The sequence below is a fragment of the Oryctolagus cuniculus genome, chromosome 1 (assembly GCF_964237555.1).
Source record: "Oryctolagus cuniculus chromosome 1, mOryCun1.1, whole genome shotgun sequence".
Classification (NCBI taxonomy): Eukaryota; Metazoa; Chordata; class Mammalia; order Lagomorpha; family Leporidae; genus Oryctolagus; species Oryctolagus cuniculus.
This window is the reverse complement of record NC_091432.1, coordinates 14,009,783-14,023,795: the sequence shown is the minus strand read 5'-3', so window position 1 is coordinate 14,023,795 and position 14,013 is coordinate 14,009,783. Positions and strand designations below refer to the sequence as shown.

The window sequence follows — 14,013 nt, the reverse complement described above, 5'->3', positions numbered from 1 at the left end:
GAATCTTGATGTGAATGGAAGGGGAGAGGGAGTGGGAAAGGGGAGGGTAGTGGGTGGGAGGGACGGTATGTGGGGGAAGCCATTGTAATCCATAAATCGTACTTTGGAAATTTATATTCATTAAATAAAAGTTAAAAAAAAAGAATTATATCTACAAAGCACATTGAATTTATTAAAAACTACAAATTAAAAATATAAATAAAATGGAAAGACGAATATATAAAATAAATAATAATATGTAGGAAAAAAAAACCCTCCAGACAAAATTTCCAACTGAGATATTGGAAACTGTCAAAGACATTTCTTTTGCTACAAGACAGGAATAAAACATGGCTAGAGACCAGCCTTATAAGAGCCTGAAAAGGGAGGGCAAAAAAATAGCATGGGGCTTTGGGAGTTTGAAATTAGACAGAAATCTTCAAAGATGCTAGATTGCTTATTAGGAAGTACTCGAAGATAAGCTACCTTCCCCTGGAGAGATAACTCAGCAGCCAATCAGGGCATAATGTGGGGGCGGTGAATATGAGGTGTGTTGCCAGTAAGGTCCAGTGCTGGAGTGGAAGCTCGGGGAGAAAGGCTGGTCCCCTGGTCCTCCTTTACTGAACTGAGACTAAAAAGAATCCCTGGAACTTCTGGTGTGAGTGATGTATTGCTTTGTCAAGGGTAAAGGAAAGGGACTCCTAGCAGTGAGAATAAGGCATTGAGGTCCTGGGAGTGATGCCATCTGGGTCAGCTCACTGTGATTGTGGACGCCTGCCGCCTTGTTGTTTAGTGAAAGTGAACAAAGACAAGGTGCTGGAAGCACAAAGACAAGACTTGCCCAGGGTCACACGTGTAGTGTGGGGGAGCTAGAACCTGCATGTCCTCTGGATGGGTGACGGCTCACAGGTGGAGGAAACGCTACACAAAGAAGGAAGACAGTGCAAGGTGGAATTCAGGTGAGGATGGTTCATGCCCAGCTCATGGTTTCCTGAGGTGATTTCTTCTCTTGGTTGTGAGCCCAGACAGATTGGCTTAGTCCTGGCCTGGCTACTGGTACATCCTAGATATGCTAACATCATCAAAGCCTTCCTTTACTACCCCGCTCTAGGACTCTGCCTGGTTCTTCAAGCAGAACACAGACAACACTAGATTTCAGAAATACGTTTGCTTCCTTCTTGTATTCAAATTCGGGTGCTTTTTATTATCAAAGTACAGCTTTTATGAGGGACTTTGAGAATAGCCAAGCAGGGCCCATAGAGCTTTATTAGACACTAAAGGAGCTTATGCTTGCACTCTGAATCCAAGGTTAATGGATATATACAAATATACACACACACCCTTCATAAGCCAGCCAACTCTAATTAGGATAACAGCTGTTCGTTAAACATTCATGTTGCTAGAATGAGAATAGAAATGTTCTTACCACCAAATCCCATTGCTGATTGCCAATGGATTGGTTTTATATTCATGCTCTTTTGTTGATTGAATATACATTTTCTCTTTTTTAATTTTTTTTATTTACTTGAAGAGTTATAGAGAGTCAGAGAGACACAGAGAGACAGAGGAGATAGACAGATAGGTGACAGATAGATAGATCGATAGGTAGGTAGGTAGATAGATAGATAGAGAGAAATATCTTCCATTTGCTGATTCACTCCCCAAATGGCTGCGATGGCTGGGGCTGGGCCAGGTTGAAGTCAGGAGCTAGGAGTCAGGAACTTCTTCTGGGTCTCCCAGGTAGGTGCAGGGGCTCAAACACTTGGATCATCTTCCACTGCTTTTCCAGGTGCATTAATAGAGAGTTGGATTTAAGTGGAGCAGCCTGGTTTCCAACCAGTACCCAGGTGGGATGCTGGCATCGCAGGCAGAGGTTTAACATGCTATGCCACAATGCCTGCCCCAGAATACACATTTTCCTTCCTTACAGCAGACATTTTAAAATGTAAATAACCATCATGTGTATGTGGAGTGCTTTTAGCTTTCCAATGTGCCTGTTTTAATATGTACATTAACCTTATCTCATAAACAGGGCAGAAGAGGAGGAACTTGTGGTTCAGATAGGTTAAGTGCCTGTGTAAAGATCAAACAGCTAATTGGAGACAGAGTGGCAAGAACAAGAGCAGACTGGTAAGCTGGAGAAGCACCTGCTCTCCATTCTTCCCGCCATAAGAGCATTCATCATTCTTATCTTGTGTTGTAGTGAGCTCTGTATTTTTCTATAGACTGCAAAGTTTGTTGAATTTGAATATCTACATGTCAGACTCTCAGTTTAAAGTTGTATCACTTGAAATGACTTGAACTCTTCTCAAGGAGGTCCTCTTAATCTGGCTCTTGTCTTACCTCCCAGGTGAACTGTAAATGGATGGCTGCAACGAATTTCACCTTGGTGACTGAATTCTTCCTTATTGCATTCAAGGAACACCCTGAATGGGGCCTTCCTCTCTTCCTGGTGTTTTTGAGTTTCTATGTGACCACGCTGGTGGGGAATGCAGGAATGATCATCTTGATCCGCAGAGACCGCCGGCTCCACACGCCGATGTACTTCTTCCTTAGCCACCTGTCCTTGGTGGACCTCTGCTACTCCTCTGTCACTGTTCCTCAGATGCTGGTTGTGCTGTGGGAACGTGGCACAGTCATCTCCCAAGCTCGTTGTGCAGCTCAGTTCTTCCTGTTCACCTTCTTTGCTTCCATTGACTGCTATCTCTTAGCCATCATGGCCTATGATCGCTACGCGGCTGTGTGCCAGCCCCTGCTTTATGTCACCATCGTGACTGAGAAAGCTCGCTTGGGCTTGGTAGCTGGGGCTTATGGGGCTGGTTTTTCCAGTGCCTTTGTTCGAACGGTCACAGCCTTCACTCTCTCCTTCTGTGGAAACAATGAGATCGACTTCATTTTCTGTGACCTCCCTCCTCTGTTAAAACTCACTTGTGGGGACAGCTCTACCCAGGAAGTAGTGATCATTGTGTTTGCCATTTTTGTCATGCCAGCTTGCATCCTGGTGATCTTGGTGTCCTACGTGTTGATCATCACAAACATCATGCAGATCCGCTCTTCTGGGGGCCGGGCCAAGACCTTCTCCACCTGTGCCTCCCATCTCACTGCTGTGGCTCTCTTCTTTGGCACCCTCATCTTCATGTACCTGAGAGATAACTCAAGCCAGTCCTCGGAGGGAGACCGAGTAGTGTCCGTGCTCTACACGGTGGTGACCCCAATGCTGAACCCCTTCATCTACAGCCTGAGGAACAAGGAAGTCAAAGAGGCTGTTCTGAAATTGCTGTGCAGATCAAAGCCTTCTGGAACACCCTAGATGGACCTTGTGAAATGTGTCCTTCCTCAGTTTCTGCAACCTTTCTGTTTTTTTGAGAAGGCATTCCTAGCCATCCTTACTTAAAATTGCACTCAAACTCCATATGTTTTCTGCTTTCTGGTTTATTTTTCTGTGTAATACTTGCCACCATCTGATGCAATATATGACTTATGTGTTTAGTATTGTCTGACCCTCACAACTGGGTAGTAAATTACATGAGACCAAACATATTTACAAGTGAATTTCATTTCTATATGCCCAGTGATTGGCAAAGCACCTAGCACGTCAAAAGCATTCCATAAGTATATGTTGAATGCATGAAGGAGTCTCAGAAGCCAGTGTCAACCTTCAAGTTCCAACTTCATCAGTTCTCAGTTTTCTTACCTGCCATTTGGGTTTACATACTTCACAGGACTAGAATTTTGAGAACCCAGTGCATGAGTGGGCAGAGGCCTTGTATGTCTTATTCAGTAGTATCTGCTGGATGCAGTACATTGCCTGGTGCAACAAATATTTGATGCACAATGAAAACATATTTGGAAAATCATGAAGCTAGCTATAAATGCAACTACTGTTTTGATCCAAACATTTATTCTTTATTATCACCTTCTTATTATTTCTGAATAATGTTAAAGTTGTAGCAACAACTAATAGATAGCAACTAACATTTATGATGCATTTTTTACTTCCAGGAGTTAGAGTGCATTTGCTATAGGTATTATCTGATTTAATGTTCAAGGCCCCTCTAAGAGGCGTGTTCTAGTATTATTCCTGCTTTCTAGATAAGATGAGGCACTTACGGCCTAGAGAGATCAAGTTATTTTCTGAAGTCAGCAAGCAAGCAGGCCATCCAGCCAGATCCTGAGCTCTTAACCACCATTCTAGCTTTAGCTGCGATCTGTGGCATACTACATATATCACTCACCCAGAATTCATTGCTATTGGACTTTTCTTCCTTCTATCTGGTGAAGAAAAGTTAAAAGTTCAATATGGGGAGGTAGAAGGCAGTAACAACATTCATTTCATAGCCCCTCTGTACTAATGTTGGGAAATAAAACTTGTGCGTGTGTGTGCGTGTGTGTGTGTGTGTGGTTTTGTATGAGAAAGTGAGGTATGTAGATTAAATAAATACTGGCTTAAATAGTGGCTTCGAAATTCTAGAAACTTTCACTTTAAGGACATATGATGATATTTTAGGAATGAGAAAGGCCTGTTTAAGAAAAGATACATGCAAAAAATGCATGGGTAGCAAAGAGATTTGGGTTCACACATCAGCTTTTGTGCATGTCTTTGCGAAAATCACTTAAAAACTGAAGAACCAAGTGAAGACACTTTACAGAGTGTATTTTGGAGGCCAACTTAAAACCATTCACTGGCATGCCACTCTTGTTCTAACAGAGGAGCATCTGTAGCAGATGTTAGACACATTTGAGCTGGAGAAAGGACTTAGTATTTGGCCCCGAAGTGTTGAATCTGTCCTTAGCTGCCTCGCTTCAGATTGCAGCTTGCTTCTCATTTGTGAAAGAACACTTCCCGAGCACTTACTCAGGGCCAGACTCGTTTATTGTCACAACAACCTGACAGATGTGAGAATGTAAAGGTGCTCCAGAGTCCAGTGAGTAACGAGAGGCAGAGGGACCCATAGCTCATCTCTGGGCCTTTTTATTTCAGAATTGGCTGGGCTGTTCCCTCCTGGGTCCAGATTAGCTTTGGATTCAAACATGTCCAGAGTGGAAAGTTCACTAATAATTTTTAGCTTAACTCTTAAGCTAATGCACTCTTACCATGTGAAAGACACTATGCTAAAAGCTTTATATGAATAATTTATTTTAGTCCTAACAATTTTAGTAGAGAATAATTATTATTGACCCAACAGCATAAGGAAAAAACCCAAGACCCAGAAAGGTTATATAACTTATCCAAGTTATGTATGAAGAAGTGGCAGACAGGACATTTCTGACCCCGGGCTTCTTCTACTTCAAAGTGCTTCCTCTTAACTCATATTTACTCATCTGCACTCTCTTCTCTCTTTCTCCTTGATTCCAGTTCTTGCAATTTGCTTCCAAGGTTTGGGTTTCAATTGCACTCATAGTCTCAATGTTTCGTAGGGCTGGGTTAACTTGGGTAAATATTATGGACTGATAAAAATGTGAAATGTGTAAATTTCATGTTTTTCCTCTTGCTGATCAATAAGGAGAATTTGGGGAAATTTGAAGCTCCTCCAGAAAGAGCAGGGTTGTCTCAGGTGCCTTTGAAAGCCCTTCCAGGGCTGGCGCCGTGGCTCACTAGGCTAATCCTCTGCCTGTGGCACCAGCACACCGGGTTCTAGTCCCGGTCGGGGCGCCAGATTCTGTCCCGGTTGCCCCTCTTCCAGGCCAGCTCTCTGCTGTGGCCAGGGAGTGCAGTGGAGGATGGCCCAAGTGCTTGGGTTCTGCACCCCATGGGAGACCAGGAGAAGCACCTGGCTCCTGGCTTCGGATCAGCGCGGTGCGCCGGCCGCAGCGGCCATTGGAGGGTGAACCAACGGCAAAGGAAGACCTTTCTCTCTGTCTCTCTCTCACTGTCCACTCTGCCTGTCAAAAAAAAAAAAAAAAAAAAAAAGCCCTTCCAGGATGCCTGTTGTTCCAGGATGCCTGTTGGGTCAAAGATTTGTGTAGTAAATACCTATTCAGATGGTGCCACCAAAGTGTCACCAACCTTGCTTTCAAATATTTTAAAATTTTAATTGATGTATTAATTGATTTTTAATTGATCTTTTAAGGAATAAAAAATTCCTTTCCAAACACTAATTATTGATATTTCTAACAATAGTATATGAAATTATCCAATTGCTTATATACATGTGTATATATAATGGATTATCTAATTTTTGTCTTAAGATATTACTCAACTATATGGTCAAAATTCTTTCTAATTAGCTAAAATTTATAAAAAGGCTTTATTAATTGCTTCTCGGGGCTGGCGCTGTGGCTCACTTGGTTAATCCTCCGCCTGCAGCGCTGGCATCCCATATGGGTGTTGGGTTCTAGTCCTGGTTGCTCCTCTTCCAGTCCAGCTCTCTGCTGTGGCCCAGAAGGGCAGTGGAGATTGGCCCAAGTGCTTGGGCCCCTGCACCCGCATGGGAGACCAGGAGGAAGCACCTGATTCCTGGCTTTGGATCGGCGCAGTGCCGGCCGTAGCGGCCATTTGGAGGGTGAACCAACGCAAGGAAGACCTTTCTCTCTCTCTCTGTCACTGTCTATGACTCTACCTGTCAAATAAAAAACAAACAAACAAAAAATATTGCTTCTCAGCCTTTTGGCTAAGATCAAGTGTATAAAATAGCTTTATTGAGGTTCACTTGAGTGTAATAAGCTTTGCATATTTAAGTATACAGTTTTATGTTTTGATGTGTGCATCCCCTCATGAAAAATGAATGTATGCACCACTCCCAAAAATTTCAATGTGCCTCACTAAACATTCTCCAAAGTGCTCTTTTCCAGCCCTCCTTCTCCACACCCCAAGCAACAATTTATGTGCTTTTTGTCATTATACATCAGTTTGAATCTCTTAGAAATTTTTACAGATTTTTAGAATCATTAATGTTGTTATGTATATACATAACTCATTGCTTATTATCATACATGGATATGTTATGTTTGTTTATTCATGCATCTAGGGACTTTAGGTTATTGCAGTTTTGACTATAAATAAAGCTGTTATGAACAGTCACAAAAGCCTTGTTATTGATATATACTTTGACTTCTCTTAAGTAAATACCTAGTGTGGAATGGTTAGATAATAATAGAGGTTTAACTTTTCAGAGCCTGCCAAAATGTTTTCCAAAGAGGCTGTTCCACTTAGCATTCTCATGAGCAGTGTCCAATAGTACAGGAGAGTTCCAGCTCTCTGAATCCGCACCTGCACGTGACATGACTAGTCTTCTTTGGGAGTGCAGTGGAGGATGGCCCAGGTGCTTGGGCCCTGCACCCCATGGGAGACCAGGAAAAAGCACCTGGCTCCTGGCTCCTGCCATCGGATCAGCGCGGTGCGCCGGCCGCAGCGCGCCAGCCGCGGCGGCCATTGGAGGGTGAACCAACGGCAAAGGAAGACCTTTCTCTCTGTCTCTCTCTCTCTCACTGTCCACTCTGCCTGTAAAAAAAAAAAAAAAAAAAAAAAAAAAAAAAAAAAAAAAAAAAAAAAAATTGTGCTAAGAGCATACAGCATGATTTGCCTTCTCAACCAATTTCTACCAGTATGTTACAGTAATGTTAACTATAAGCACAATACTGCACAGAAGATCTCTTGCATAACTGAGACATTATAACCCATTGAACAGATTCCCTATTTCCCCCACTCCCAGTTCCTGGTAACCAAGATGCTACTTTTTGCTTTTATGGGTTTAGCTATTTTGTATAAGTGAAATCATGCAATATTTTTATTTCTATGACTGGTTTATTTAACAATGTTTAAAGGGTTCATTCATGTTGCATATGGCAGGATTTTCTCTTTATGACCAAATACCATTGCCTAATTTATTATATATAATATCTAATAATTATATATATATATATACATATATATATATGTTCTCTTTATCCTCCTGTCTACTGATGGACATTTAGGTTGTTTTCACATCTTGATAATTATGAATACTGTCATAATTTATTTATTTATTTTACTTACTTTTATTATTTTTATATTTTTATGTATTATTTATTATTTATTTATTTTTCCAACTTTTATTTAATAAATACAAAATTTCCAAAGTACAACTTTTGGATTATAGCAGCTTTTCCCACCATAACCTCCCTCCCACCCACAAGCATCCCATTTCCCACTCCCTCTCCCATACCATTCTTCATCAAGAATCATTTTCAATTATCTCTATATACAGAAGATCAACTTAGTATATACTAAGTAAAGATTTCAACAGACTGCACCCACACAGACACACAAAGTATAGAGTACTGTTTGAGTAGTAGTTTTACTGTTAATTCGCATAGTATATCACATTAAGGACAGAGATCCTACATGGGGGGTAGGTGCACAGTGACTCAAGTGGTGAGATCCCAGCAGACAGAATGGGCCATCAAAGAAGGAGGTACCTTTCTCTGAAGGGAGGTGAGAACTTCCACTTTGTTTATGGCCTTGCATAAATAAGATCGGAGTTTGTGAACTCAAGAGGCTTCCATAGCCTGGCAGCTCAGACAAGAGCCTTGGGTGATTACTGACGTCATAAATAAGAGTGTCAATTGTTAAATCAGCAACGGGAGATCTTTATTTGAATTCTTCTCAATATATTCCCAAAAGTAGAATTGCTGGGTCATATGATAATTTTATTTCTATTTTTGGAGGGAACTTCTTTTTTTTAAAAATTAAAGGTTTATTACATGTGGAAATTTTCCTTTGAAGATTTATTTATTGGAAAGGCAGAGCAACAGAGAGGGAGATAGTGTGGGAGGGAGGGAGAGAGAGATAAAGAGAAATAGAGAGAGAAATGAGAAATCTTTTGTACTCTGGTTCACCCCCCAAATGGTTGCAACAACTAGAGCTGGTCCAGGCTGAAGTCAAAAGCCTGGAACTCCATCTAGGTCTCCCACCTTAGTGGCAGAGGCCTAAGCACTAGACCATCTTTTGTTACTTTCCCAGGAGCATTAGCAGGGAGCCAGATCAGAAGCAACAAGTATCTATTCAGGTTCTTTGCCCATTAAAAAATTTTTATCTATTTATTTTATTCCTAGGAATTTATGAATTCTGTCACTATTTTTTTTTTTTGAGAGGAGAGAGTGAGTGTGTGTGTGTTAGAGTGAGAGAGAAAGAGAAAGGGAGAGAAAGAGGGAGAGGGAGATGAAGAGAGAGAGAGAGAGAGAGAGAGAGAGAGAGAGAGAGAGAAAGCTCCCATATGCTGGTTCACCGCCCTCCCCCCCCCCCAATATCCATAATGGTCCCTGGATACAGCCAATGCCAGAAGCCAGGAATTCAATCCAGATCTCCCAGTCACTTGAGAGCGTAATCACTGAAGCATCCACACTGCCTCCCTGGGTCTGCACTAGCAGGAAGTTGGCGTCCAGAGTGGAGATGGGTATCAAATCCAGGCACATTGATGAGGAAGGCAGGCATCTTGACTGCTAGGCCCAACACTTTCTCCCATTTTGTCATTTTGAAACTCTTGTAACGCTATTGCTTTTTAAGTATTCATTTTCAATTGTTCCTTACTTATATATGGAAATACAATTGTCCCTTTATGTCTATGGGGGATTGGTTCCAGGGCCACTGCCCTCCCTTGCACCAGACACCAAAATCAGTAGATGCTCAAGGTTCTTATATAAGTTGACATAGTACTTGTATATAACCTATGCACATTTCCTGTATATTTTATTTTATTTTTAAGATTTATTTATTTTGTTTATTTGAAAGACAAAGTTACAGAGAGAGGTAGAGACAGAAAGAGATGTCTTCCATCTGCTGGTTCACTCCCCAGAAGCCCGCAATGGTCGGAGCTGCACCAATCTGAAGCCAGGAGCCAGGAGCTTCCTCCAGGTCGTCTCATGTGGGTGCAGGGGCCCAAGGACTTGGGCCATCTTCCACTGCTTTCCCATGCCACAGCAGAGAGCTGGATTGGAAGAGGAGCAGCCGGGACTAGAACTGGTGCCCATATGGGATGCTGGTGCTTCAGGTCAGGGCTTTAACCCACTGCACCACAGCGTGGGCCCCCACACTTCCTGTATATTTTAAATAATTTCTAAATCACTTATACCTAGTGTGGCATAATTGTTATGAAAATAATTATATTGTAATGTGTAGGTGATAATGATAAAGGCATTATTAATGACAATCACATTATCCTTACAGGACCTGTACATGTTTAGTATAAAAATAAGTCTTAAAAATATTTTCAATCTAAAGTTGGTTCAATCTGCAGGTGTGGAACCCACAGGCTCCAAGGGCTGACTGTAAAATTAGATTTTTAAAATTTTAGTCTAGTATCTTGCAACCTTGCAAAATTCACTCATTGGTTCTACTAGCTTTTTTGTGTATTCAATCAGATTTTCACAATAGACAAGCATATTATGAACAACAAAATAAACACATTGATGAATAAAAGCATTTGTATTTCCTACTTTTTAATTTGAGTAGATTTATTTCTTTTGCTTGCCTTACTGACCTGACTGGATGCACCTGTACAATGCTGTCCAGAGGTGATGAGAGTATAAATTTCAGTCCTGTTCTTAATCGTAGGATAAAGTTTTCGTTTCCCACTATTTTTTATGTAGGATTTTTATAGACGTCCTTTATCAGGTTAAGAACATTCTCTTTGATTCCTACTTTGTTGAGAATGATTTTAGATTGCTCAAAGATTTTCTGCACCTACTGAGATGATCATACAGTTTTATTTTTGTTTATTAACATTATGAATAACATTATTTGCTTTTGGGAAGATAAACCCTTCCTGCATTTTGAGATGAATCACACTTGGTCATCATGCATTATTCTTTTTAATATCAAAGTAAGTAGAAGACACTTCTGATTATTCTTGGATGATGAAAAAAAATCCACAGGTGGTATTGCCTCAAGCTGTAGAGGTTTGTGGTTCTGAGTCATTAGAAATCCTCTGTTAAATGACAATGGAGGGAGAAAGGGAGACATTTGCAAGTGGAAGGAAGACAGAGAAAATTGAGATGTTTGCATCTCAGACAAATCCATTCTGAAAGATGCAGCTTTATTTTGATTTCAGTGCTAAGGACAGAGGACTGGTTTCCAGATAGCTAGGGACGATATAGATCAGAAAGTGTAGATTTCAGGAATAATGGCTTGGCTCCTCCATGCTACTTGAAACAGTTGACCCCTTGGTCTCTTCATGCAGTCACATCTCAGGTAATTTTGTCCAGTCCAATGACTTGGATGAAATGAAATTGTTTATTATGGGCTATAAGACTCACCCTGGAAGGATTCCTAACCACCTCTATGACAATGTCTATGTACCCCCAGTTAACTGACTCTGGCCTAGTCATATCCACCTCCTATGCCTTAAGAGTCCCAAATCTGTTCCCACATTAGAATATTTTTTATTTATTTGAAATGCAGTGCTGCAGAGCAAAGGAGAGATGGACAGACACACACACACACAAAGAGATATCTTCCATCTCTTGGTTCACTGCCCAAATGCCCACAATGGTCAGGCTGGGTCAGGCCTAAGCCAGGAGCCAGGAGCTTCATGTGGGTCTCACACGTGGGTACAGGAGTCTACATCCTTGGACCACATTCTGCTGCTTTCCCAGGTGCATTAGCAAGGAGCAGGGTTGGAAGTGGAGCAGCTAGGACTCAAACACCTAAACAGTATAGCTTAACCCGCTACCCTACATCACCGTCCCTCCCTCCCCCCCCATTTAGGATCTTTAGATCCTCTCTTTCTTTCTTGGGATTATGTCTCCAGGTCTCCTGATGACTCACAGAAATCAGCAGATTACAAATGGATGACTTTTCATTTTTTATTTATTACTATTTTTACATGGAAGATTTATTTAAAGAAGGGACAAGATGATGTAGAAAACGAAGCCTACAGTAGCAGACCATCCATATCAACTTGAACAGAATAAATTAATCTTGCTGATGCCATGGTTGAAGAGGATGGCAGCCAACACCATAGACATCTCAATTAGTTCAGCACACACAATTACGACTGCAAAATTAAAGTGGAGCAAACTTCCTGGTTAATGGGTGCCAAAAGTTGTGCATAAAGATTGGCTCCAGACAAAAGTTTACATGGGAATTTTAAACAAGTGGGATCAAGATCCTGAAGCATTTCTTGGAGGAATTATAATAGGAAGCAAAATATGGATTGAACATTATGGTCCTGAAGACAAAACACAACCAAAGAAATGGCGACCAAGAGGTGGAAACGGTTCAGTGAAAGAGGAAGAAGGAGAGAGGGTAGAAGTGTGGACCGGGAGGAGAGTAGGCTGTAAAGTATCACTATGCTTCTAAATCTGTGTTTATGAAATAAATGAAATTTATTCACCTTATGTAAAAAATGTAAAAATGTAAAAATGTAAAAAATGTGCCTGATCAAGAGCAAAGGTCATGGCCACAGTTTTTTGGAGTGATGAAAGCATTCTGCTTGACTTTCTGGAGGACCAAAGAAGAATAATGTCTGTTTGTTATGAGAGTGTTGAGAAAGTTAATGAAAACTAGCAGAAAAATGCCTGAGAAAGCTTCACCGGAGAGCCTTTCTCCACCACAACAATGTTCCTGTTAATTTTTCTCATCAGACTGACAATTTTGTGAGAACTTTGATGGAGAATAATCAGAAATCCACTTTATATTTTTTTTTCTGCTTCTGACTTTTAAAAAACTTCGTAATCCTAAAATTTCTTTAAAAATCCATTGTTATTCAATCAATAATGTACAAAGAGTCATGCCTGTTAATTAGTAATCCAGGACGCTCTCTGTGACTTTACGTGGACTAGGAAAGCAGAGCTCCGTGATGTTCTTTGCTGCTGCTGTCTGTAGAATAGGGTGGGCTGAGCTACTTGAGGAAGGTATGACTGTTAAGTGGCTAGATTGGGAGCTCATTCAAAAGCAGATGAATTTTACAAAATGAATAAAAACTCAAATGAGATTTAAAAGTTTCAGATACCATTGAGAAGAGCAGGTGGCTGATTATGTATTTCCTTGTAAACAGAGAAGGTGATTGTAAGTTTAAAGAAGAATAGAAATTAGCATATATTGGAGACAAATGAATCTAGTTTGCTGGGGCAAGTATATTGGAGTTGGAATAGAGGGAGGGTGACAGCTAAAAAATAAGGAATATTTAGTTTTGTATATGTATTACATAGTTGACACTAGGACAGTTGATAAAATAGCTTGCCAGTGATAGTTTGCTCCAGAGATGGAAATAATTCAAAAGATAATTTGGACAGGGAAATATCACCCTCTCTTGAGCAGCTATAGAGTATTTTATTATTTTAAATTTTTAAGATTTATTTTATTTATTTGAAAGGCAGAGAGAGAGAGAGAATATCTTCCTCCACTGGTTCACTTCTTTTTTTTTTTTTTTTTTTTTTTTTTTTTTTTTTTTTTGACAGGCAGAGTGGACAGTGAGAGAGAGAGAGAGAAAGAGAGAAAGGTCTTCCTCCAATGGCCGCCATGGCTGGCGCGCTGTGGCAGGCGCACCGCGCTGATCCGAAGCCAGGAGCCAGGTGCTTCTCCTGGTCTCCCATGGGGTGCAGGACCCAAGGACCTGGGCCATCCTCCACTGCACTCCGGGGCCACAGCAGAGAGCTGGCCTGGAAGAGGGGCAAAATGGCCACAAGAACCAGGCCAAAGCTAGGAGCCAGGAACTCCATCCAGGTCCCACTGTGCCACAATGCTGGCCTTGCTAGAGAGTAATTTAAAGGCAGATCTGAAAGACTTTTTCACTAACCAGACAGTACATAGATTCATAAAATCCCAGTGCTGGAGTGGAAGTCAGAACTCACATGGTTCACTGATTTGTTACCATATTAGGGTCATCTAAGGAGTGTTTTATTTAAAAAAAATATTTACTTATTTGAGAGGCAGAGGGACAGAGATAGGGACAGACAAGCAGACAATCAGATAGATAGAGATAGGTTTTACTACTGCCCACTAACTCACTTCCTGAGTGCCTGCAACAGCCAGGGCTGGGCTGGGTGAAGCTGAGAGTGAGGAACTCAGTCCAGGTTTCCCGTGTGGGTGACAGGAACTCAATTACATGAGTGCAG

At 41.2% G+C, this 14,013-nt stretch overlaps 1 protein-coding gene across 1 annotated transcript; it reads left to right on the top strand.

The window, feature by feature from the left end:
• Positions 1 to 2,335: 2,335 nt before the first annotated feature.
• Positions 2,336 to 3,409, top strand: OR9Q2 (olfactory receptor family 9 subfamily Q member 2). The gene has a single exon (XM_002708972.3). The coding sequence runs from the start codon at positions 2,345 to 2,347 to the stop codon at positions 3,287 to 3,289; it is 945 nt and encodes a 314-aa protein (XP_002709018.3). The 5' UTR covers positions 2,336 to 2,344; the 3' UTR covers positions 3,290 to 3,409.
• The last annotated feature ends 10,604 nt before the right edge of the window (positions 3,410 to 14,013 follow it).

Excerpts from the sequence above, each read along its gene's own strand:
- OR9Q2 (XM_002708972.3), top strand. The coding sequence starts at position 2,345 with ATGGCTGCAACGAATTTCACCTTGGTGACTGAATTCTTCCTTATTGCA.